This window comes from Rhincodon typus, chromosome 20 (genome assembly GCF_021869965.1).
Source record: "Rhincodon typus isolate 14 chromosome 20, sRhiTyp1.1, whole genome shotgun sequence".
Taxonomy (NCBI): domain Eukaryota; kingdom Metazoa; phylum Chordata; class Chondrichthyes; order Orectolobiformes; family Rhincodontidae; genus Rhincodon; species Rhincodon typus.
Window position 1 is genome coordinate 38,553,810 of NC_063351.1, and position 26,895 is coordinate 38,580,704.

Below are 26,895 nucleotides of genomic sequence, written 5' to 3' on the forward strand. Positions count from 1 at the left end.
TAACTCTGCTTTTTCCTTCACAGATGCTGCCAGACCTGCTGAGATTTTCCAGCAACTTTGTTTTTGTTCTTGATTTACAGCATTCACAGTTCTTTCGATTTTTAAGACACAAACCAGATATGGCCATGGCAAAGGTTCTAATAAAAATGGGTGACAGAGATCATGCTCTGAAGCTGTTGAACTCAGTGCTGAACCCTGAAGGCTGTAAAGCATCTAAGCAGAAAATGAGGTGTTATTCCTTCAGGTTGTGTTGAGTTTCATTGGAACACTGCAGGAGGCAGAAAGTTTGGGGTCATTTTGTATTTTGTAATACTGTTTGTACTCCATTTATAATGAATGATAACATTCTATTATCTTTCCTAATTAACAGCAGCAACACCTAGATCCCTCGTCTCAGAGTTATATAATCTCTAAACATTTAGTTATACTTTTCTTATTCTTCCTGCCAAAATGGATATCACGTTTTCCCACATTATACATGATTTGCCAGACCTTTGCCCATTCACTTAACCCATTATCTCCTTGTAGCCTCCATCTGTCCACTTAACAATCTACTTTCCTCCCTATCTTTGTTTCATCAGCAAATTGGCAACCATATCTTTTATCCCTTCACTGAAGTCATTTATATAACTTGTAAACAATTGAGATCCCACACTAATACATGTAATACATCACTCGTTACATTCTGCCAACTTGAATAAGATACATATATACTTACTCTCTGCTTCCTGTCAGCTAGCCAATCTACCATCCACGCCAATATGTTACCCACTTCTATTTTCCACAATTGTCTTTGAAGTGGCACATTTTCAAATGCCTTCTGAAAACCTAAGAACAGTACACCCATTTGGTTCTCTTTTATACACAGTACATGTTGCTTCCTCAAAGAACTCCAATAGATAGATTAAACATGATTTTCCTTTAATAGAACAATGTTGACTGTGCTTGATTATGTTGGGATAATATAAGTGTCCTGCTTCTCTATGACAGGTGTAAAGCTATCTGTCCTGTAGTTTCCTGATTTCTGTCTCTCTCCCTTTTTGAATAGAGGAATTACATTTGCTCTCTTCCAATCTAATGGGACCTTCCTCAAATGTAGTAAGTTTTGGAAAATTAAAATCAATTAACCAACAGTCTCACTAACCACTTCTTTTAAGAGCCTAGGATGAAGTCCGTCAGGACATGGGCACTTGTCTGTCTGTAGTTCCAACAATTTACTCAGTACAACTTCTCCACTGATTGTAATTTTCCAGACTTCCTCCCTCCCTCTTCATGATTGATAGCTGCTTCTGGCATGTTACTTGTGATTTCTATAGTGAAGACTGATGCAAAACACCTGTACAATTAATCTGCCATCCCTTTATTTTCTGTTCTGTGAACTCACTTCCTATAGGAAATACTCACTTTATTAACTCTTTTCTTCTAAAATATTTACAGAAATTCTTACTTGTATTTGAAAAGAACATAAAGTTTAACTGGAGACCACAAGTCAGCAACACTTTCAGACAGGTCACACAGTTTGTGGAGGTAATAAAACTAATGGAGATGAACACAGACAGTCAGAGAGATAAGCTGCTTGGAGCAACAGCATTTGCCCTCACTCTCTTTTCCTTGACATTTCTCTCCTGAAAATTTGAGAAATGATAATCCATCAATGGCCTCATCATTGCAGGCAAAGAATTCCTGAAGAGAAATTCAAAATCTACATTATTGTCTCCAGGAACGTAAATGTAACCAGTCATAATTCATCTAACTAGGCATCCCAGCGCCATCAACTTGTATGTGAATACTTTTACTACTGACAAACAGTTGGACAATCTGTGATTAATAATATTTTTTCTGAACTTTTAACTTGGACAAATGTACTTTTAAGATAACATTCTGCAGAGCTTTTAATATTGGTTTTCCAGTTATCCAGGTTGTGTGCCTGTATTATTTTTCAAGATGAGTAGTTGCATATATCTGCATAGTATAATTATTTTGTAAATGCCCTTTCATTAGTTGCTTGACTAAGTTCTGTCCACAATAAACTTGTGCTTAATTTGTTAATTAACTAACATAGTTAATTTGATTCTGAGCAATATAGAGTCTGGTATGATTGGTAATATCATCTCTCTTTTTAGTTTCAAACTTTGTTGTGACCAGTACAGGAGTCGGACAAGAAAAGGAAGCGGTTAACTCCTGCTAACTGAGAACACAGTAGCGTCTTGCTACTAGTTACTGCAAAGTCCTTTGTGATGAATTGCAAGCTTGGAGTTAATATATTTTAATACCTGTAAAATATTTTATAGATTTGTGGCAAGAAACCAAACACTGAAATAATTTATTTACAACGTGGAAATGTAGTTAGAGTACAGCAGTACCTGGAGGAAGAATGGCACCAGACCTACTCCAGATTGCTGCCTTCCTCTGTTATACTGAGTAACTTACACACAAACTGCTGTTGCCAGGTCAATTAACTTAGTCATATAAACTAAAGAAATAACATCAGAAACAGACCTACAGTGCTCTGAGCTTGCTGTAACTCAAAATAATTATGATTGACCTGTTGCCCCAACTTCACTTTCTTCTCCACCCCCTTGACTCTGAGACACCAACAATCAATCTCAGTCTTCCAACAGATTCACTAATGAAGTATCCACAAATTCTAGCAGAAAAAATTCGAAATCTCTCAAACTTTTTTGAGTGAAGACATTTCTTGTCATCTCAGCCTTAAATGATCAGCTCTTCTTGTGAAACTGTACTCTCCTTTTCCAGCACGAAACAATCTCTCAAAGTCTATTCTGTCAAGCCCATTCGGAATTTTCTATTTTACACTGAGACCAGCTGGTTTTGCAGCACAAGTATTCAGTACTATAATCAGATTTTGTCAGCACCTTCAAATTTATTAAATGCCTTCAGTCATTGCTTGATGTCATATGGAGTTAATTGGATTGACTGAACTATTTTGATTCACCCATGGGAAGTGGGCATTGCTGACTGATCAGCATTTATTCCCCATCCCTAGTTGCCCTTAAGAAGATGGCAGTGAGCTGCCTTCTTGAACCGCTGCAGGTTGACCCACAATCCCCTCAGGGAGAGAATTCCAGGATTCTGACCCAGTGACAATGAAGGAACGATGATATATTTCCAAGTCAGGATAATGAGTGACTCAGAGGAGAACTTGCAAGTGGCGGTGTTCTTCCGTATCTGCTGCCCTTGTCCTTTTAGATGGAAGTGATCATGGGTTTGGAAGATGCTGTCTCAGGTTCTTTTGGTGAATTTTTGTAGTGCATCATATAGATAGGATACACACAGCTATTACTAAGCGTCAGTAGTGGAGGGAGTGGATGCTTGTGGATCTGGTGCCAATCAAATGGGCTGTTTTGGCCTGGATGGTGTCAAGTTTCTTGAATGTTAATGGAGCTGCCCTCATCCAGGCAAATGGGGACAATTCCATCAGACTCTTGACTTGTGTCTTGTAGATGGTGGTCAGGCTTTGGAGAGTCAGGAGATGAATTACTCGCCACAGCATTTTTAGCCTCTTAGCTGCTGTTGAAGCCACTGTGTTTATGTCCATTTGAGTTTCTGCTCAATGGTAACCCCAAGGATGTTGTTACTGGGAGGTACAGTGATGGGAACACCATTGAATGTCAAGGGGCGGTGGTTAGATTGTCTCTTATTGGAGATGGTTATTGCTTGGCATGTGTGTGGTGCAAACATTATTTATTGCTTGTCAGCCTAAGCTAGATATTACCCAGATCTTGTTGCATTTGAACATGGACTACATCAGTATCTGAGGAATCGCAAATGATGCCAAACATTGTGCAATCATTGGCTAACATCCTCATTTCTGGCCTGATGATGAAGGGAAGGTCATTGATGAAGTAGATGAAGGTGGTTGGGCTCATGATGCTACAGTGAGGAACTCTTGCAGAGATGTCCTGGAGCTGACAAGAGTGACCTCCAACAACCACAATCATCTTCCTTTATGCCACGTGTGACTCTAACCAGCAGAGAGTTTGCCCATTGGTACCCATTTATGTCAGTTTTGCTAAGGGTCCTTGAATGTGGGCTTTATGTCAAGGGCTGTCACTAACCTCACCTCTGGAATTCAGCTCTTTTGTCCACGTTTAAAACAAGGCTGTAATGAGATCAGGAGCTGAGTGGCCCTGGCAAAACCCCATCTGGGCATCATTGAGCACGTTAGTGCTGAACAGGTGCTGCTTACTGTTGATGACACCTTCCATCACATTAGTGATGAGCAACAGTAGACTGACAGGACAGTAATTGGCTAGTAATTGGATTTGTCCTACTTTTTGTGCACTGGACAGACCTGGGCAATTTTCCACGTTGTCAGATAGATAAGTTCTGGGGAATACGTCTTCACTACTATTACTAGAATGTTGTCAGGGCCCACAATCTTTGCAGAATCCAGTGCCTCCAATTCTTTCTTGATATCATGCAGAGTGAATCAAATTGGCTGAAGACTGGTATCTGAGATGCTGGGGGCCACTGAAGGAGGCCGAACTGGAACATCCACTCAGCACTTCTAGCTGAAGATTGCTGCAAATGCTTTAGCCTTATCTTTTATATTGATGTGTGCGTTCTTCCATCATTGAGGATGAAGATATTTGTGGAGCCTTCTCTTCCAGTGAGTCGTTTAATTGTCCACCACCATTCAGGACTGGATGTGGCAGTACTGCAGAGCTTAGATCTGATCCTTTGGTTGTGGGATTACTTAGCTCTATCACCTGCTGCTTATGCTGTTTGGCACACAGGTAATCCGGGCTGGTAGCTTTACCAGGTTGACACCTCATTTTTCAGCATGTCCAGTGCTGCTCCTGGTATGCCCTCCTGCACTCTCCATTGAACCAGGGTTCATGCAATGGCTTGACTGTAATGGCTGAGTGAGGGATATACCAGGTCACAAAGTTGCAGATTGTGCTGGAGTACAATTCTGCTGCTGTTGATGGCCCACAGCACCTAATTTCGCTAGATCTGTTTGAAGTCTGTCCCATTTAGCACAGTGATAGTGCCACACAACATGATGGAAAGTATTCTCAATGTGAAGGGAGGGAACTTCGTCTCCTCAAGGACTGTGCAGTGCATGGACAAATGCATCTGCAGCTGGCAGATTGGTAAGAATGAGGTCAAATATGTTTCTCCTCCTTAGGTTCCCTCACTACCTGTCGCAAACCCAGTTTAGCAGCTATGTCCGTGAGGTCACAACAAGCTTGAACAGTAGATTGCCAAGCAACTCTTGGTGGTGGACAATTAAATCCCCCACCCAGAGTGCATTTTGTGCCCTTGCCATCCTCAGTGCTTCCTCCAAGTATTGTTCAATACTAAACCAAGGGAGGACTATATGTGATAATCTAGAGTCAATGTTGAGGACTCCCAGGACACCTAACTCCCTCTTGATTGCACACCACTGTGCTCCCAGCTCTGCTGCGTCTGTCTTGCTGGTGGGATAGGCCATATCCACAGATGGTGACAGTATTGTCCGGGGCATTGACTGTAAGATATGATTTCATGAAGATGACTCTGTCAGGCTGTTGCATGACTAGTCTGTGAGACAGATCTCCCAAATTTGGCACTGGCTCCCAGATGTTAGTAAGGAGGACTTTGCAGAGTCGACAGGGCTATTCCTGCTGTTGTCTTTTCGAGTGCCTAGGCTGATGCCAGGTGGTCTGTCTGGTTTCATTTCTTTGTTGAGACTTCATAGTGATTGATACAACTGAGTAGCTTGCTAGACCATTTAAGAGGGCAGTTGAGAGTCAACAATGTTACTATGGGTCTGGAGTCAAATGTAGGCCAGGCAAAATCAGGATGGCACATTTCCTTCCCTGATCCAGCTGGGTTTTTCCTGATGATCAACAATGGTTTCATGGTCATCCTCAGATTCTTAATTCCAGTTTTTTTAATCATTGAATTCAAATTCCACTAACTGCTGTGGTGGCATTCGAACCCATGGCCCCAGAACATTAGCTGAGTTTCTGGATTAATAGTCTAGTGATAATACCACTAGGCTATCTCTTCCCCTAACGGGAGTAAGTTTCACACCATCAGGAAGAAGCGATCACATCTAGAGTGAGACACAACCCGAGTGAGTATACAGTTCAGGGAATTTGGAGACAGTGTGGGAATTCAGTGCAGAGGGGAAGAGGTGGGTTTTTTTGGCCCAGGTTTGGTATGGATTTTTTTCAACAGGATAAAATGAAGCCCACAATCAGGGGCCCAGCACAAAAGAGTGACATCACAGGTAAACAATAAGTTCATCACCTGGTGATAACTCCTCATTTGACTCTTTTATAGATTATTATCAGACTGAAGTTAAGTAGGGGAAATACAAGTTACAAATTAAAAGACCAGTAGGAATTTTTAAAAAATCAAACTAAGAATTAACTTATTAAAATAGAGATGCTGGGCCAGGCAATGTGCTGCAACTGCATGATGTGGGAGCTGGTGGATCCTATTTTGGTTCATAGTAACCACATCTGTAGCAAGTGTTGGTTGCTTGAGGAACTCTGGCATAGTGATGATGTGCTGCAGTCTGAACTTCAAAAGCTGCAACACATCAGGGAGGGGAAAGTCACAAGGACGCCTTGTTTCAGGAGGCAGTCACACCCCTCAGATTAACTATTTTGAATTCAGTCATTGGTCAGTTGCAGGGGGGTGAGACTACCAGCAAAGCAGGTAGAGGAATCAAGGAGGTAGTGCAAAAGAAGACTGAGCCCTTGAATTTGTCTAACAGATTTGAGATTCTTGTTCCCTACTTGGATAAGAGTGGGGGCTCTAGGAAGGATGAGCAAATTGACCATAGCACATTGTACACAGGAGGCAGAAAAACAGAAATGTAGTTGTAATTGGGTAAAGTATACGCAGCGGAATAGACACTGTTCTCTGTGACCAGATTGAGAGTCCCAAAAGCTGTGTTGCCTGCCTGCTGTCGGGGTTCAGGACAACTCATCTGGGCTGCAGAAGAACTTAAGAGTGGCAGTAGAATGATCCAGTTGTCGTGGTCCACGTAGGTCTGAACAATATAGGTAGAAAGAGGTTCTGCTGAGGAAATATCAGTAGCTCACAGCAGAATTAAAAAAATGGAACCAAAAAGATAATAATCTCTGAATTACTACCTGAGCCAGGAGCAAATTGGCATATATGTGATTATTTTGGCTAAAATTAAAGGAGGATAAGTGTCATCAGAAGTTATTAAAATTTACAGAACAAGTAATAGAACAGTGATTTTGGAAAGGATCAGGAATGAGGGGACAACTATGTGTTGGGGGACAGTCAACTAAGGACTGAGGGTGTTGTACTTAAATGCATGCAGTATACAAAATGAGGTAAATGAGCTGGTATTGCAGATTGAAATTGGCAGGTATAAGGTTGTGGGTATCACATGACTGTGAGGCATGACTGCAAGGGAAGCAGGGCTGGGAACAAAATATCCAAGGATACGCATCCCAGTGAAAGGCAGATGGGCAGAGGGGGAAGATTGCCTTGTTAGGAAGAAATGAAATTAAATTGATAACAAGAAGTGATAGAGAGTCAGAAGGCGTAGAATCTGTCTAGGTAGAGTTGAGGAATCACAAAGGATAAAAGATGGGAACTGTGTACAGGCTTCCCAGCAGTAGTCAGGATGTAGGAAGAAATAAATCAGGAGATACAAATGGGGGCAGCACAGTGGCTCAGTGGTTAGCACTGCTGCCTCACAGCGCCAGGGACCCAGGTTCGATTCTATCCTCGGGCAACTGTCTGTGTGGAATTTGCACATTCTCCCCGTGTCTGCGTGGGTTTCCTCCGGTTTCCTTCACTTTCAAACCACTACAGGCAAGACAACTAAGTATAAAATAAGATGGTTCTCTAGAGTAACGATTGGAACAAGGGCCAAGTGGATCTCATTAACTGTGAGATCCTTGATTGGGGTGGTTAACATGTGCCAATCAGGGATCTCATAGTAAATGAGATCCACCTGGCCCTCATTTCCAATCACTGCAACTGGTATCAACCCAGGCGTTTTAAACTTTGCCTAGTCAACCCTGCAAAGTCTTCCTTACTAAAACTGTGTTAATGTGCTAAAAAAATAGGAGTGCTGATCCGGAGATTAGACAAGCAACAGCCTGGTATGATCATATTTACCAAAATATGCAAGGCATTTTCAGAGGTCAATTAACAGTCAACTATGTTACTGTAGATCTGGAACCACATTAGTTCCATTGGTACATATATTCTAGGCCGAGACATTTTGATTTTAGGGCCCTTGGGGGAATCGAGGGTGGCCTGGCAAGTGAGGTTTAAGTTGAAGGTCAGCCAAGGTTGTTAGGAATAACAAGAGTATGCACAAGGGGCGTTCTGGTCTAGATGTGCTCCTATTGCTTACGCTCATATACTCTTATCCACTTGGAGACATATATTTCAGAGTATTGGAAATAAACAAGAATTGTTGAGGAGACATTTTAGTGCAGCAAGTTGTGATCTGTAATGCGTTCCATGTGAGAATGGTGGAAACAGTTTCAACATGAACATCCAAAAGGGAATTGGCAAAATTGAAATGAAAAATATCACAGGGTGACAGGTAAAGAGCTGGCTGACCGAAAGAGGCAGCGCAGTTACAAAAGGTTAAATGGCCTTCTTATGAACTGTATCATTGTTTGATTCTAATGTTCAAGGAGAATTTCTTACACAGAAATATTACTTTGGTTATTTAGTGGGAGTTTTATTCATTAGAGCTTAAAATATAGCATGCTGAAATATCAGAATCATCTTAAAAGATACCAAATAGATTACAAAAGCACTAAGGTAAAAATCATCAGATGCTCTTTAACTATGGATCAATTATCACAATATTTATCAGAATAAGTTAGTCAAATTTTAACCTATGTGGCTAATTTTGGAAATCAATTGGTGTCCAGCAATCAAACTGACCAGTTTTTTCAAACAATGAGTAACTCCAGTGTTTCTGGATTACCAGAACTCCATACTTCTAAATCTCTAAATATACAATTTAGCTTGATAATAAGTCCATTGTGGGAATGAATGGAAAATCAGAGGATATAATGTTGGCTTCCCTGAATGACAATAGAATTCAGCTTGCGTTGAATATTAAATTGCTATAAATTATAAGAGTTCTGGAAAGGATTGTCATGCTTCAATGCTGTGCTGCGATTTCTCTAAAAGTGCCAAATGCAACATTATACATTACCTTTCACATACCAAACAAATGAGAACAGGCACAGCCATACTTACTACCTAATCTTGCCCAAATAGAATGGTCATATTGGATAAATTATAGGGACATGTTTAAAAGTGGATAATTGATTTTCTTTCTCACTCTACATTGAGTAGCCATAGCAAGGCAGTATATCAGCAGTGGCTGTAATAAGGAAAGATAGCAGGCCACAAACTGATTGCTGAAGACTCAGTTCATCCTGAGGCTCAGTTACAGTCTCCGAATGGAAACAGACAGGCACCAGACAAAATTATAGCAATGAAGAATCGCCTTTGCAGACAAGACCCCAATGCGAGATGGCTGAAGGCTGTGAAAAACATTTTATATTTTGAACACTCTCCATGATAGTCTCCAAAGAGACAATTACAATAACAAGCTTCTGCCTACAAATCTGTGCACAGTTGTCATTTTCATGGTTTCAAACTCACATTTCCCGTAATTTCCATGTTGTGCAGAGCTCCCACTCCATATCACCTCCTATAGGCTGAAATTAGGACATTGTGCAGATCCCATTTGTCTGACACATTTTTCTCCTGATATCCCAACCCACACCAGGCAATGGTTTGTGAAAATTCCTCCTTTGGACTTTATCCACCAAGTAATGCTCCTTGATCTTTCGTACTGTAATCTCTATCCCAGTGCTGGAACCCTTTGTCCCAAGTGCCACCAGAGAAAAGCCGTAAATATCTGTATAAACACTGAGGGATGGACAAAGGTACCATTTTCTTCAAACTCCTATATTAGTTTGAGAAAGCAATGAAGCTTAATTAGGATTTAATAATGTGAGCAGATGAAGTACAGGAAATGTGCAGCAGCGGGAGAGAAATCTTGCTGAAATATTTCTGCTTTCTGTGTATAATGAGGTAATTTGGCAGCAGTCACAGTTACTGTAATCAAAAGCAGACTCAGCTTTTCAACTATTAACAAAGGATTGTACCTACTTTGAGTTTTAAAAATTGAAGAATATTGCAGTGGTGCAAAGATAACTCCTCAAGGGCAAGCCACAGTTTGTGTTGCTCCAGCCACCTAATTCAACAGTGTGCCAAACAAATCCATCTAATAATGGTTGAATTAATACAAAAACGTTACAGCAAAATTCAAACTGTTTTCCCTGAAACTTAGACAACTGAACAAACAAAATTTCTGTATCTTAAATCAAGGCTTTGGTTCTTCAGAAGCAAATGCAGGTGATAAACAGACAAACAAGTTATGGAGTAAAATGCCTGAGTGTCTGAGAGTCACTTCCGGCCATCTGCTTTCCAGCTCTGAAAATTCTGGAATTACTCCAGAGGGGAATAAGTGAGAAACGGAGACAGGAAATAAGGAATCTGCTGACAAAAGCATTCTGGGAGATGTGTTGGATGTGTTTCAGTAAAAGGCTGCAAGGTTGGCTTTGAGCTCAGATATCAAACAGCCCAAATTCCCTCACTGCACATTTTATTACTGATATTACAGGCCTAAGAACAACATAGCAAACCTCAGGAATAGTATGTAATGATTGTGCCTGCACAGTGACAGAATATGGGGTACCACCAAAAAATTACACTTACATTTTCTTCCCAGAGATTACATGTGTCAAGGCATTTTGTACTCAAGTGTGTCAAGGAAATGTTTAGCCTCTTCCTTACATTAGTGATGATTTTAAATTGATGATCCCTTATTAATCTCTCCCTTCAAAAGTATTAAATCCTTATAGTCACTGTAAAGGTTGAAAACGTGATTAAATGTCATCTTCTCCAGGAACAGGTCCCAATATCTCAAATCTCTTAATAGTTCCTTACAGTCTGTCATTATTCTGATAAATCTACACTGAGTGCTCTTTATGCTTTCAAATGAGCAACAAAACCAAGCAGGAGAGTAGGCTTCAATACATGAACTGACAAGTGAAACAGAATGTGATGGAGAAGGATTTCAAAGAAAAATTGAGTATTTAAAAGTTGTTGTTGAAGGCTATCAGACATACTGAATGATTTTTCTTTCTTTGACTTGGATGGTAAAGTGGGCAGGGTGTGTACGAAAGCCAGAACACTATCATTCAATTTATTATTTCACCAAAGTTGAATTTCATCCTTATCAACCATTATTATTGTTATGTTGCAAATGTAAGGTTAATAGTATGCATTAGCAAGCTAAAGCCATTATAAGGAAGGGTTAACCACAGCAAGATCCATCCTGTTCTTACTTCATGGCCGCTTAAGAACAGTAGCATCGCAATATTGTTACTGGGTTAGTAATCCAGAAACCCAGATAAAGGTTTGGGAGATGTGAGTTTTTATTCCACAAAAGCTGAAGGAATTTACTCAATTAATTAATTACTAAATAAACTTAATTAATGTATCTGCAATAAAAATCTAGTATCAGTAGTGCTAAGTATGAAACTTCCAAAATCTTGTAAAACTCCATCTGGTTTACTAATCTGCTGTCCTTATCTGGTCTGGCCTATACATGATTCCAGACCAATATTATCGAAGCTGCCTCATTACTGCCTTCTGAAATAGCCTAACAAGTTGTTCAGTTCTAGCAAATCATTTCAGAAAAGTCAGAAAGGAATAAACCCTGATGGACCATCCAACATTGCAAAGTTCTTATTATTATGTGGGGACTTGTGCCAAAATCAGAAATAACAGACTGACATGTCATACATACTGAATTATACCTTTCAGCCAAAGTTATGGACTCTTCCATCACCGTTGCTGAGTATGCCAAGTCTCTAAAAGGATAGATCTACCAGAGATGTCCTACTGGAGTCCTCAACATTGACTGCACAGCCCATTAAGTTTCTTGGCATCAAGGCAAACATCGGCAAGGAAACCTTGTGCTCATTATCACCTAACACCATTTCTCATGACTCCTCCATGTTGAATACAATTGGTAGCTGCAGCAAAGGTGGCAAGGATACAAAACAAACTGGTTAAGGCATTTCAGTGTCCATCTCCAACAGTACCTCAGTAACAGCACTGCTGATGAGTCCTGAGGGCCGTAGAACTTTACAAACCACAAACAAAAACAGAAATTGCTGGAAAAGCTGAGCAGGTCTGGCAGCATCTGTGAAGAGAAAAAACATTTTGGGTCCAGTGAACTCTGATTTCTCTTCACAGAAGCTGCCAGGCCTGCTCAGCTTTTCCAATAATTTCTGTTTTTGTTTCTGATTTACAGCATCCATAGTTCTTTCGTTTGCCATAGAACTTTAGTTAGGCCACACTCGGAATATTGCAGACAGTTCTGGTCACCACACTACCAGAAGGATGTGGATGCTTTGGAGGGTTTATCAGGATGCTGCCTGGTATGGGAGATTTTAGCTATGGAGAAAGGTTGGTAGACTGGGTTTGTTTTGAATGAAACGCAGGAGGTTGAGGGGCAACCTGATTGAAGTTTATAAGATTGTAAATGACATGGATAGAGTGGAAAGTATGATGCTTTTTCCCCAAGGTAGTCGGGTCAATTACTAGGGGACACAGGTTCAAGGTGTGAGGGGTAAGTTTATAACAGATATGCGAGGCAAATTTTTCACATAAAGAGTGGTGAGTGCTTGGAATGTGCTGCCAGAGGAGCTGGTGGAACCAGACAAAATAGCAGCATTCAAGAAGCATCTGGACAAATATGTGAATAGCAAAAGGATTACAGGGATGTGCATCGTGTAAGTGATGACCGTTTTAGTTTTGAAAGGTAAAATGTGTCGGCACATGCTTGGAGGGCTGAAGGGTTTTTTTCTGTGCTGTACTGTTTTTTGTTCTCTTTTGTGCCTGAAAGGGACTGTGGCAGAAAGTAATAGGTCAAACAAGATTAACAAGAGCCAACAACTTGATCAATCTACATGTCATAGATGCAACTTCTCATGATAGAATTGTTAGGAGTGACCATTGCACAGTCCTGTAAAGATGAATTTCCATCTTCACACTGAGAATACAAGCCATCACATTGTGTAGCACTACCACTGATAAATAGGACAGATTCAGAACAAATCTAACATTTAAAATCTTAGCTTTCACATGACACTGTAGACCATCAGTAGGAGCAAAACAGTATTCAACCATAATCTGCCTCCTTATGCCATATCTCTCACTCTACCATTTCCATCAAGACAGGGAGTCAACCTAGCTTGAGTAAAGAATATAGGAGAGTGTGCCAAGAGCAGTATTAAGCATGCCTAAAAATTAGATGTCAACCTGGAATATACGAACATACAAACAAGGAGAAGGGGCAGGCATTCAGCCACTCAAGCTTACTCCACCATTTAATGAGCTTATGACTATCTGACTGGAACCTCAAATCGACATTCCTGCTTACCTCTGATAACCTTTTAACCCACTGCTGATCAAAATTCTTTGTCTCTGCCTTAAAAATATTCAGATTCTGCTTCCATTGCCTTTTCAGGATGAAATTTCCAAAGAAATGATCCTCTGTGAGATATTTTGTTGCTTTTTTCTGTTTTAAATAGGTGATGTCTTATTTTTAAAACAGCAACCCACTAGTACTAGATTCTTCAATTAAAAAAAGATCCTCACTACATGTACCACGTAAAACCACAGAGGATAGGGCTATAGGATTTGCAACAATTCTCAGCCAGAAGCATTGAATGGATGATTCATTACAGACTCCTCTATAGGTCTCCAGCACCACAGATACCTGTTTTCAGCTAATTAATTCATCCTACATTACATTAAGAGAAAGCTGGAGGCACAACACACAACCACAACCATCTAGAAGAATAAATGCAGCGGATATTTGGAAACACCACCATCTCTCCAAGCCACACACCATCCTGACTTAGAATTATATCACTGTTCAAAATCCTGGAACTCCTCCCCAACATCATTATGGGTGTCCCTACATAAAATGGACTGCAGTGGTTGAAGAACGCAGCACATCACCGCTTTCTCAAGGGGAAGTAGGAATGGGCAACAAATGCTGGGCCAAACAGAGATACATACATCCCACGAATAAATAAAAAAATTTCAATCATCTCCAGCAGATACAAGCTTAGCATGTTTAACTTCTCTTCATAAGACAACACACCCATTCCAGGTATTAGTCTAGTAAACTTTCTTTAAACTGATTCCAATTCATTCACATTTTTCCTTAAATAAGGTGGCCAATACAGTACACTGTACTCCAAAAGTGCTCTTATCAGTGTCCTGTATAGCTGAAGCATAACCTCCAATTTTTGAACTCAATTCCCTTTGCAATGAATGATAACATTATATTAGTACTCCTAATTCTTTACTGTACCTGCATACTAACCTTTGCTATTCATTCCCAAAGATACCAATTCCCTCCGTAATCTCTCACCATTTAGATAAGATGCTTTTTTCTTCTTTATGATAAAATGGACAACATCACATTTTATGACATTATATTCCCATTTGCTAGATCTTTGCCCACTCACTTCAAGTATCTTTCTCTACCCTCCTTATGTCCCCTTCACAACGTATTTTCCTACTTATCTTTGTGCCATCAGCAAATTTGGCAATGATACCTTCTGTCCCTTCATCCATGACATTTATACAAATTAACTATAAACAGAAGTGATCTTTGTGGCACACCACTCATTACGTCCTGCCAACCTGAAAGAGCTGTATTTACATGCTGTCTGCTTCCTGTTAGCTATCCAACACTTTATCCATGCCAATATGGAGCCCCCTTCATAATGAGCTTTTATTTTCAGCAACTATCTTCCTGTGGCACTTATTCAAGAATGGAGCAAGAGATAAACCAAAAGACTATAGGCCAGTCAGTCTAACCTCAGTGGTTGCGAAGCTACTGCAGCAAGTCTGAGGGACAGAATTAATCTGCACTTGAAGAGGTGGGATTAATCAAGAACAGTCAGCCTGTTTTTATTAAGTGGAGAACAAGTCTGACCAACTTGATTGAATTTTTAGAAGAGATAACCAGATGTGTAAATGAGGGCAATGCAATCAATGTAGTCTACTTGAACTTCAGCAGGGCTTTTGATAAGGTCCTGCATGGCAGACTGATAGTGAAGGTAACATCCCATGGCATCCAAGGAAATTCAGCAAATTGGTTTCAGGGTCAATAGGAAGCAGAGGATGACGATCAAAGAGTGTCTTTCTAACTGGAAGTGTGTCCAGTGGGGTTCCACAGGGATTAATATTGGGGCCGAAATCTCTACAGTGTATATAAATGATTTAGACTTGAAGGTGGGAGGATTCATCAGTAATTTCACATATGATACAATTGGTGGGATGGTAAACAGTGAGTAACACAGCCTTAGATTAAAGGAGGATAAAAAAGGGCAGGTCAGGTGGGCTGATCAGTGGCAAATGGAATTCAACTCGGATAATTGTGAAGTGATGCATTTGGCAGGACAAACAAGGCAAGGGAATATATGATGAAGTGTAGGACCCTGGGAAGTGTTGAGGATCAGAGGGGACTTGGTGTGCATGTCCACCAATCCCTAACGGTACCGGGAGAGGTAGATAAAGTGGTCAAGCAGGCGTACAAGATACTTGCCTCTAGTAGCCAAGGCACAGAATTTAAGAGTAGGGAGGCTATTCTGGAATAATATAAAAAGTTGGTTGGCTACAACTAGAGTATTGTATGAAGTTCAAGATTCCACATTATAGGATGAATGTGATTGCACTGGAGGGGGTGAAAAGGAAACTTACCAGAAGGTCACTGGAGAGTTTTAGTTATGAAGAGACATTGGATAGACTTAATTAGTTAGTTAGTTTCACCAGCGAACGCTCAGGCAGTGAAGAGGAGGAGCATGGGTGAGTTGAAAAGGTTTACAAAAGTCTGTTGGGGGCAAGCAGTTATTAGTTTCACTAGCGACTGTCCTGGCAGTGAATAAAAGGGAGGCAGGATCTAGCAGAGCAGCCATTTTTGAGAGGGGCTGCTTTGAAGTTGAAGTACTGCTGAGGAGGGTGAGCAGCAACAAGGTAAGAGCAAGGTAAATACTTTTATTTCCAAGTCAGCTAGTTGTTAAGGGGGCAGAGATGGCAGTCAGTGGAGTGGTATGCTCCCCTGTCAGATGCACGAGATCAGGGAGCAGTTGAGTGTCCCCGGTGATTATGTCTGCAGCTCCTCTCAGACCAGATGGATCGCTTGGAGCAGTAGTTGGGCACACTGAGGAACATACAGGAGGCAGAGAGTGTGACAGGTAGTAGCTGCAGGGAAGTGGTCACACCACAGGATTGTCAGATAGATGGGTCACTGTAAGAAGAGGTAGGCAGGTAGCGCAGGAGTCTCCTGTGGCTATCCCCCTCTCAAACAAGTATACCACTTTGGATATTGTTGAGGAGGATAATCTCCCAGGGGAAAAATAGCAGCAGAAGGCGGGTCTGTGACACCACAACTGGCTCTGCTGTAAAATAGGGCATGGCAAAGTCCAAGCAAGAAATTGTGAGAGGTGACTCTCTAGTCAAGGCCACAGACAGGTGTTTCCATGGCCATGAGCAAGATTCCAGGATGGTGTGTTGCCTCCCTGGTGCCAGGGTCAAGGATGTCTCAGAGTGGTTGCAGCAATTTTTCAAAGGGGAGCGTTGAGAGGCCAGAGATGGTTGTGCACATTGGTACCAATGACATTGGTAGAAAAAGGGATGAGGTCCTGCATGGTGAATATAGGGAGTTTGGGAAGAGGTCAAAAAGCAGGACCTCAAGGGTAATAATCTCTGGAGTATTCATGGTTCTAGTGATAGTGGGAACAGGAGGATAGGGCAGATGAATGCATGGCTGAGAAGCCTGTACAGGGCAGGGATTCAGATTTTTGAATCACTGGGATCTCTCCTGGGGTAGAGGTGATCTGTACAAGATGGACTGGTCGCACTTCAACTAGAGGGGAACCACTATCCTGGCAGGGAGATTTGCTGGAGCTACTTGGGAAAGTTTAAACTAGTCTGGCAAGGGAATGGGACCCTAAACAGTCATCTGGTAAAACAGAAGTTTCAGTTTAGTACGGAAGTTAAAAAGGGCAAGTTAAATAGACAAGGCAGGCAGAAACATGGCTGGGAACAATGGAAGACTAATTAAACTGCATTTATTTCAATGCAAGAGGCCTGACAGGTAAAGCAGATAAACACAGGGCACTGATGGCAACATGGGATTGGGATATCATAGCTATTACAGAAACATGGCTGAGGGAGGGACAGGACCGGCAGCTCAATGTCCCAGGGCATAGATGCTATAGGAAGGATAGAAGGGGAGCAAGAGAGGAGGGGGAGTGGTGTTTTTGATTAGGGGAAAAAAAATTACAGCAGCACTTAGAAAGGATATTCCTGAGAGATTGTCCAGTGAGGTTATATGGATGGAATTGAGAAATAAGGAGGTGATCACTTTGTTGGGATTGTACAATAGGCACCCACCTAGGAAATTTAGGAGCAAATATGTAGGGAGATTGCAGATAGCCGTAGGAATAATACAGTTGTAATGGTAGGGGATTTTAACATTGCAAACACAGGCTGGGACTGTCATTGTGTTAAAGGACTTGGATGAGTAGGAATTTGTTAAGTGTGTTCAGGAAAGAATTCTCAACAATATGTAGATGGCCCTATAGAGAAGGGGCAAAACTCAACCTCCTCTTGGGAAATAAGACATTTTGTTGGTATTAGACAAGAACTTTCAAAAGTTGATCCGGGGATGCTATTCGCTGGGCCAGTAGGCCGAGGAATGGCAGATGGAGTTTAATTCAGACAAATGCGAGGTAATTCATTTTGGTAAGACAAACCGGGGTAGGACTTATATAGTTAATAGCAAAGCTCTTGCGAGTGTTGTCAAACAGAGAGATCCAGAGGTGGAGATACATAGTTCCTTGAAAGCAGCATCAGAGGTAGATAGGGTGATGAAGAATGCATTTAGCATGCTTGCCTTCATCAGTCAGCGCACTGAGTACAGAAGTTGGAAATTAGTAAGACATTGGTAAGCATATATTTGGAGTTCTGCATACAATTCTGGTTACCCTGCTAAGGGAAGGATGTTATTAAACTAGAAAGAGTGCAAAAAAGATTTACAAGGACGTTACTGAGACTGGGAGGTTTCAGTTATAAAGAAAGGCTGGATAGGCTGGGACTTTTCTCCCTGGATCATAGGAGGTTAAGGGGTGACCTTGTAGAGATTTATTAAAACCACGCAATGGACACAGAAAATAAGATGAATAGCCAAGGTCTTTTTCCCAAAGGGGAGCCCAAATCTAGAGGGCATAGGTTTAAGGTGAGTGGGGAAAGATATAAAAGGGACCTCAGGGACGACTTTTTCACTCAGAGGGTGGTGTGTATATGGAATGAGCTGCCAGTGGAAGTGGTAGAAGTGGGTACAATGGTCCATGGATAGGAAACATTTAGAGGGATATGGGCCAAACGCAGGTAAATGGGACTAGTTCAATTTTAGAAAACTGGTCAGCATGGACAAATTGGGCCAAAGGGCCTGTTTCTGTGCTATATACCTCTTTGACTGGGGTTGCTTTCCTTGGAGCAGAAGAGACTGAGGGGGGACATGATTGAGATGTATAAAATTATCTATGTTATATGTTCTATGAGTGGCATAGACAGGGTAGATAGAAACTTTTCCCCTTGGTGGAGGGATCAATGACCAGGGGGCATAGACTTAAGGTAAAAGGCAGGAGGTTTAAACAAGATGCGAGACTTCTTTTAACACCATAGGATGAAGTCCATCAAGACACAGACCTGGGCACTAATCAGCCTGTTGCTCCCGTAATCTGTTCTGAAGAATCGTCCCATCAGACGTGAAACATTAATTATATTTCTCCACAGATGCTGCAAGACCTGCTGAGTTTCTCCAGTATTTTCTGTTTTTATTTCCAACAGTTTACTTAGCATCACTTCACTTCTGAGATTCCAGCATACTTCCATGTAATACCCAATTAACTGCCTTTTAATATAGCTCTAACATTTAGACTATATCAAGGTAAAGTATTATGATAATCATTGCAGCATATGAAATACCTGTAAAGGATAAGTTTACCTGATGAACCACCAGCCCTCCAGGTTTCTCTGTATGACCTCCACCACGACGCCTTTCTCAAAGCCAATCTCATCTTTGCCCTGGTTGACATATGGCTGTACAGTGATGTACTTCTCCTCTAACACAAATAAATATGACAGTAATATTAGACAAACCATTTTCAAACTATCTCTCAGAGACATAATTATCCAAAATTGAGATTGAACGTTCGGAAGTCAATTTCGATAGCGATGACAAGCTGCTAGATCAGAAACTCCAAAAATTCATCCATTGTGTAGGTTAAACTTGAATTATTCAATCTTTCATCTTAAACAAAGTAAATAATCCAATATAATGATGAGAAACTGAATCGTTAGTTGAGTTTCACATTAGGGAAAAACAGTAGATGTAATATTTTTGGATTTCCAAAGGCATTCAATTAGGTACCACACATAAGACTACTTACTAAGAGTTGAAGGTTGTATATTAGCATGGATAGAGAATTGCATAACTAATAGAAGACAGACAGTTAGGATAAATAGTGCATTTTTGGGATGGCGACCTTTAACTAGTGGAGAGACACAGGAATCAGTGCTGGGGCCACAATATATATTCATGACTTGGGTGAGGGAAGTGAATGTATTTTAACCAAATTTGAAGATAGCTCAAAAATATGTTGGAAGGCAAGCAGTGAGGCTGCGAAGAATATTGATAGGATGAGTGAGTGGGCCAAAACTTGGCAGGTGGAATATATTGGGGAAAAAAAAAGGTTATGAACATTAGTAGGAAGAATGGAGGAGCTAAATGTAATTTAAATGGAAAATATGCTGTAGTTTTCAGCAGTCTCCAGGATTTGGGGGTCCTTGGGCATAAATCACAACAGGCTAGCATAGGAGTTCAGCAGGTAATGGGGAAGGCAAATGGAATGTTGACCTTTATTTCAAAAGAAATGACATATAAAAATAGGGAAGCTATAGTCATGGAGTCATGGAGCACGGAAACAGACCCTTTGGTCTGACCAGTCCATGCCGAACGCAATCCCAAACTAAACTAGTCCCATCTGCCTGTTCCTGGTCCATAACCCTCCAAACCTTTCCTATTTGTGTACTTATCCAAGTATCTTTTAAACGTTGTAACTGTGCCCACATCCTGAGAAAGTTCATTCCACAAGCGATCCACTCTGTGTAAAAAATTTGCCCCTCATGTCTTTTTTAAATCTCTTTCCTCTCACCTTAAAATGTGCCCCTTAGTCTTGAAATTCCCCATCCTAGGAAAAAGACACCTACCATTACCTTATCTATAAACCTCATGATTTTTTCTTGCTAAAACGATACAAGGCAGTTTTCACAGCATACCTTGAATACTGTGAATAGATTTCATCCACTTTTCTAAGGCCCAAATTTCCATAGATGCTAAGACATAGAATCAAGCTAATCTATGCATGCACGTTTCAACTCTACTCAAACTGCCTTCTATAACTTCTCATCTAAACCTAATCATATCATCAACTCCTGTCTCCCTCAAATGCTTGTCCAGCTAAGTGCACATACGCTATTCGTTTGAACTGCTCCTGAAATAGTAAATTCTACATTCTTACCACTCTATGCATAAAGATGTTTCTTCTGAATTTCCTCTAAGATTTTAGTGATTATCTTGTATTGATAACCTCCAGTTTCACTCTTCTCTCCAAGAGGAAACACTGGGACAAATCTTATGCTTTTTTAGCTCAGTCCAAGCTGTGTTGAGGTTTTTGGAGGGGATTTCACTGTGAGGCCTAACACATCTTCTCACTGTATGTTACCAAATTTTCCTCATTAACTACCTATCCCACCTCTTTAGTATCTGTCATGTCTGACTCCAGCCTCGTGTTACCATGTGCCATTCCCAGAACAACTTGACACTCTGCAGATACTGCCAAAAGATCAGCTGCCTTGTGTCTACGTCATCTTTAAAAGCAGCTATGCACCTGGTGGAGCATTGGCATTTTAAAGCTGCCCTGCTCGGTCAGAGATGTATCCAGAGGATGTAGGAGGAGGGTAAAATGGCATACGATTCTCTGATAGGACCTGGCTATCCTGGTCATGGGTGTGTGCAAAGGAAAGAAGTCCTTTTCCTGGAGTGCAGGCAGAGGAGGCAAGCCACCAGACCCTGGGTCAGTGCCATCTTAATGGTTGAGAGGTGCAGCCGGCAGCATCGTAATACAATCAATGACTGTCTCTCCTGCACAAGAATAAAGTGCTACATTCCCCTCTCTGCTACCTCACTCTCACTCTATGTCTGCCACTGCAACCCCACTTCCCGCACAAGTTCATGCTCTGCTATTCTCACTGCTGTAGAACAGCCACATGCTTAGTCGGAGGAAGGAAATGACCCTGTTGTGTCAGCAATTAGGGACTTTGTCCACATGCAAAGGGAGGAACAGGAGCGGCCGATTGGTGTGTGGGACACAATGGCTGTTATTGCCCAGAAGCTGCAGCAGTGCAGTGAGTCATAAAATAATCTGGCTGACTGCAGAGAAGTGCATACACCTGTGTGCCAGGACCCAGCCATTGATTTTCACGCTCAAAGGCATGGTGAAGGTAGACACTCCAGATGCCCATCCTCACAGGGAGACAGAACAATGCCAAAAGGCACCCAGCCAAAGGACAAACCACACACAGCCCCCTCAGTAGACTCCACTCAGCACGCTCCAAAGGTAGCCAGAATCTCCAACTCCACTATATGTGCCTCTCTGAACTTTAGGAGTTGAAGCCAAGAAAGGTCCATTTGAAACTGTCAAGAAAGTCCTTGACATGTCTGGCCTGTCCAGAAACAAGAGCCTCCAGATCGCCTGACAAAACCTTCAGGGCCAACAAGCCCATTGCCATGCTGGTTCCCTCCATTCTAGCTGCAGAATCAGGGTTTACACCCTAAGACATAGTGAGAGGAAGTGGAAAATTTACTTAGGGCACTTTGGTGGCACAAGTGACAATGCACTATATGTTGCATGGCACATTTCTCTAAACAGCATTGCTCTGACATTACATTTGTTTCATTAAAAGTCTGTATAGCCACGATTGTGACTCTTTCAGAATAAGGCATAATTTCATGGCCACACAGGCTGTTCCCTGGAATGATGTCATGTTGACAGTCTGCAGCACCATCTATAAGTGAGTGGCATACACAGGATAATGGGTCCTGCTGACATCCTATACTTTCCCTGGCCTCTGAGTGAAAGGTTTTGGTATGAATGAGTTGGTCAGTGATGTATGGGGCAAGGAGCTGCACAGCAACTGGCAGTCAATGCATTAGGAAGGCCAGGGATTAGGGATCCTGCAGGTCTGTTCATGTACTATGCATGTGCATAATGGTGTTTCCTTTTAAAACTTTTGTTTTATTGTTAAAACTGAATCTGCAGGCCATTCTTCTGGGAGATGGGGATGGGAATCAGTGAATCAGGTAGGAAAAGGGACGAGACCCTGAAGGCAGAACTAAATGGGCTAGGAAGGAAATTAAAAAACAGGATCTCAAAATCAGTAATCTCAAGATTATTCCACGCCATGTGCCAGACAGCATAAAAAAAGGATTGAACTATTGAATATGTAGCTGGAGAATAGGTGCAGGAGGGAAAGCATCAAACTTGTGATGAATTAGGACCTGATACACTTGCGGGGAAATTTGCTGGTGCTGTTCGGGTGGGTTTAATCTAGCTTGTCAGAGGGATAGAAACCTGATGGGTAACCCAGATTGGAAGGATGTAAAGTTGGTAACAAGAAATCCAAAAAATGCTAGGGAGACTAGAGCACCGAAGAAATTAAAGCGAGCAGTGAGGATGCTTCAAAAGCAGAATGATGTCAAAAAGACAAAGCTAAGGACATTCTAACTGAATGCACACAGCATTTGTAACAAGGTAGATGATTGAAAGACTCAAATGGAAATACAAGAGTATGATCTAATTGTCATTATTGAAACATGGTTAAATGGTGAACAGGACTAGGAACTGAATATTCAATGATATTCAATATTCACCAAACTCCAATGGGTGCAGGACCAATGTTTCCAACCTTTCTTCCAATGTTTCCAAAGATAAGGCCTGAACCCCAGTGTCAGCTGAATGAACCTCCGCTGAATTGCTTCCAGCATAATTATATCCTTTCCTAAATAAAGTGACCAAAACTGTACACAATAGTGCCTGATTGGCTGCAGGGAAACGTTCTGACTTTTATATTCCATTTCCTCTTAAACAATATGCTGCTTTTCTATTGTTCCAGCCAAAGTGAGCAATTTCACATTTTCCTACATTATATTCCACCCAAAATTTTGGCAATTATTGCAGAAGGAATAGAGTTTAAAAGTATAAAAATGTTGCTGCAACTGTACAATGCATTAATGAGACTACCTCTGGAGTATTCATACAATTTTGGTCCACTTACTTGAGGAGGTATTGTTGGATTGTAGGCAGTTCAGAGGTGAATCACTAGTTTGATTCCACAGATGAGGGGTTTGTCTTATGAAGAGAGATTCAACAGTTTAGGCATGTGCTCTCTGGAGTTTAGAAGAATGAGAAGACATCTAAATTATGTATCTAAGATGCTAAAGGGGATTGACAAAGTAGATTTAGAAAGAATGTTTACTCATGTGGGGAAATCTAAAACGTGAGATCATAATTTTAGGATAAGGGATATCAGATTTAAAACAGGAGGAGAAATTACTTCTCTTAAAGGATCATGAACTGGTGGAATTCACTACCCAATAGTGCTGTGAATGCTGGGATAGACAGGTTCTTAATTAGCAATGGTTTGAAGGGTTATAAAGAGTGGGTGGGAAGGTGGTGTTGAGGCTGAGATGAGATCAGCAATTATCATATCAAACAGCTCAGCTCCCATTTCTTATGTTATACCTGACAGTTTTTTGCCACTCAATTAACATACTTTATTTGCTTTGCAGACTATATGTCCTCTTCACAACTTACATTATTACCTATCTTTATGTAAGTTTAACAGCAATCCAGTTCCTTCATCCAAATTATTAATATAAATTGTAAATAGTTGAGGCCCCAGCATTGATCCTTTGAGACTTAACTAGTTGATAGCTCGCCAACTCAAAAGTTACACATTTATGAGGTTAAGATTTGCTTACTGAACCGGTGGGTTTGATTGCAGACATTTTGTCACCTTGCTAGGTAACATCATCAGTGCACCTCCGGTGAAGCGTTGGTGTTCTATCCCAATTGTTATTTATATGCCTCGGTTTGCTGGAGCAGTTGGCATCACTTTCAGTTCTGTTTTTCAGTGGTTTCTATATCATGTCTACTTCAATATGTTTGTTGATGGAGTTCCGGTTGGAATGACAGGCCTCCAGGAATTCCCTGGCATGTTTCTGTTGGCTTGTTCTATTATGGATGTGGTGTCCCAGTCGAACTTGTATCCTTCTTTGTCCATGTGTATTGAGACCAGTGAGAATTGGTCATGTCTCTTGGAGCTTGTGTATCTTTATTGTCAGTTTTCTTCCCGTTTGGCCTATGTAATGTTTCTCACAGTCCTTGCATGGTATTTTGTATATTATGTTAGTTTTATTGGTTGTGGATATGGGATCCTTTACATTCGTCAGTAGCTATCGCAGGGTGGTTGTTGGTTTGTGTCCTACCCTGGTAACTAGGGGCCTGAGTACTCTTGTGGTTATCTCTGATATATATCTGATGTACGGTAGGGTGACTGACTAGTGTGTCTGGCCGTGTTGTGTCTTTTTGTTGTGGTCTGTCATGGAGGCAACAGCAGATTGTGCTTTTTGGGTATCCATTCCTTTTACAAAACTCTGTGTAAGTGCTCCTGTTCTGCTTTGCACAATGTTGTTTAACAGAATACCAATGGGATCCCCAATATCAGGACTGATTGCAGAAGTGGTAATGCAACAGTTATAACGGCCAGCGTTCCCCACTATACAACCCAAACTCTGGGTCCACTATGTAGATGACGTCTTTGTGATTATCAAACGCATAAGACTAGAAGAAACACTCTGACACATAAACAACATTCTCACTGGAATAAAATTCACAAAAAAGGAAGAGAACAATAACTGACTACCCTTTCTAGACATAATGGTAGAACATAAGAACAATGGGGAACTCCAGACCAGCGTACACAGAATGACCACGCATACAGACCAGATACTTAATTACACCAGCAACCACCCCAACTCCCATAAATGGAACTACATCAGGACATTATTCAAACAAGCCACAATACACTGCAGCAAACCAGAATTGCGCAAAGCGGAACAGGAGCGCTTATACTGAGTTCTAAAAAGGAAAGGATAGCCAAAAAAGCACAATCCGATGTTACCTCTGCAACAGACCACAACAAGAAGACATAACACGGCCAGACACATTAGTCACCCTACCGTACATCAGAGACATGTCAAAGATGACCACAAGACTACGCAGGCCCCTAGGCATATAAATAACAAGCAAGACAGAACACCAATGCTTCACCGGAGGCGCAATGATAATGTTATCTAGCAAGGTGACGAAATGTCTGCAATCAAATACACCAGTTTGACAAACAAATCTACAACTTCATCCACAACCCCAGCACAAATCTTCTCAAAAATTTTGAAGTTACCCATTTATCCCTAATCCTTGTTTTCGGTTAGCTAACCATTCTTCTATCCATATTGTTAGGTTATTCCCTACTTGATGTGCTTTTATTTTGCATCGTAATACTTGTTGTAGCAGCTTGTCAAATGCCTTCTGGAAATCCAAGTATAACACGTCCAGAGGATCCCCTTTTTTCACATTGCTGTTATTACTTCCTCAGAAGCTTTAATAACTTAGTCAAATACAATTTCGCTTTCACAAATTAAAACAAAATACTGCAAATGCAGGAGATCTGAAATAGAAACCCCAATTGCTGTAGAAACTCATCAGGTCTAGTAGCATCTGTGGAGAGAGAAAGAGAGTTATTCTTTCAAATCCAATTACTCTTCTTTGGAATATACCCTTTCACAAAATTATGCTGACTCTTCCTAATCTTACTGAGATTTTCTAAGTTACCTGGCAGCACATTCAGTCCCTTGACCACATAAGCTCAATTGCAGCAGGGTGTACCATTTACAAGATGTAGTTCAGAGATTCACCACTTTTCTTAGACATTAACCTTCAAAACCACAACCACTAAAATCTGGGGACACGGGTGGTTGATACAAGGAAACAACACCAGTTGCAAGTTCCTCCCCAAGCCCTCATTATCCTGACTTGGAAATATATTGCCAGCCTTCACTGTCACAGGGTCAAATCCCCTCCCAATGACACTCTGAGTCCACCTACATCAAATGGATGCTGCAATTAAACAAGGCAGCTTACCATCACATTCTCAAGGGCAACTAGGGATATTTAAGCAATGCTAGCCAGCAACATCCATATCTATGAACTTTTCAGTATTTTGCTTGTGACAAATGTTAAGCTATGTAGCATGTGGTTTCTTGGGTTTTCTTTGTCTCCCCTTCCTTGAAAAGAGGACTCACATTTGCAATGTTCTAATCTGCTGAACCTTCCAGAGTTTAGAGAATTTCAGAAAACTAAAACCAACATACGTACTATTTCAGCAGCCACTTCTTTTACAACCTTAGGATGAAGTCCATCAGGAACTGGGTCTCAGCTTTTGGTTCTAATCATTTTCTCAGGACCTTCTCCATGGTAACTAGTAAGTTTCTTCATCCCTTTTACCCTTTGATTCTGTACCTATCATTGTATTTTCTGTACTTTTAATTATGGACCAAAATGTAAGATA

The 26,895-nt window shown here is 41.1% G+C and overlaps 1 protein-coding gene across 3 annotated transcripts in view; it reads right to left on the reverse strand.

Annotated features, from left to right (window-relative positions):
- The window catches only part of sh3pxd2aa (SH3 and PX domains 2Aa), a 282,467-nt gene that overhangs the window by 35,680 nt on the left and 219,892 nt on the right, over positions 1-26,895 (reverse strand). For all 3 annotated transcript variants that reach the window (XM_048608736.1, XM_048608735.1, XM_048608737.1), the window contains one exon: positions 19,151-19,268. In XM_048608736.1, the coding sequence (XP_048464693.1) occupies positions 19,151-19,268 (118 nt within the window). The remainder of the gene's footprint in view (positions 1-19,150; positions 19,269-26,895) is intronic.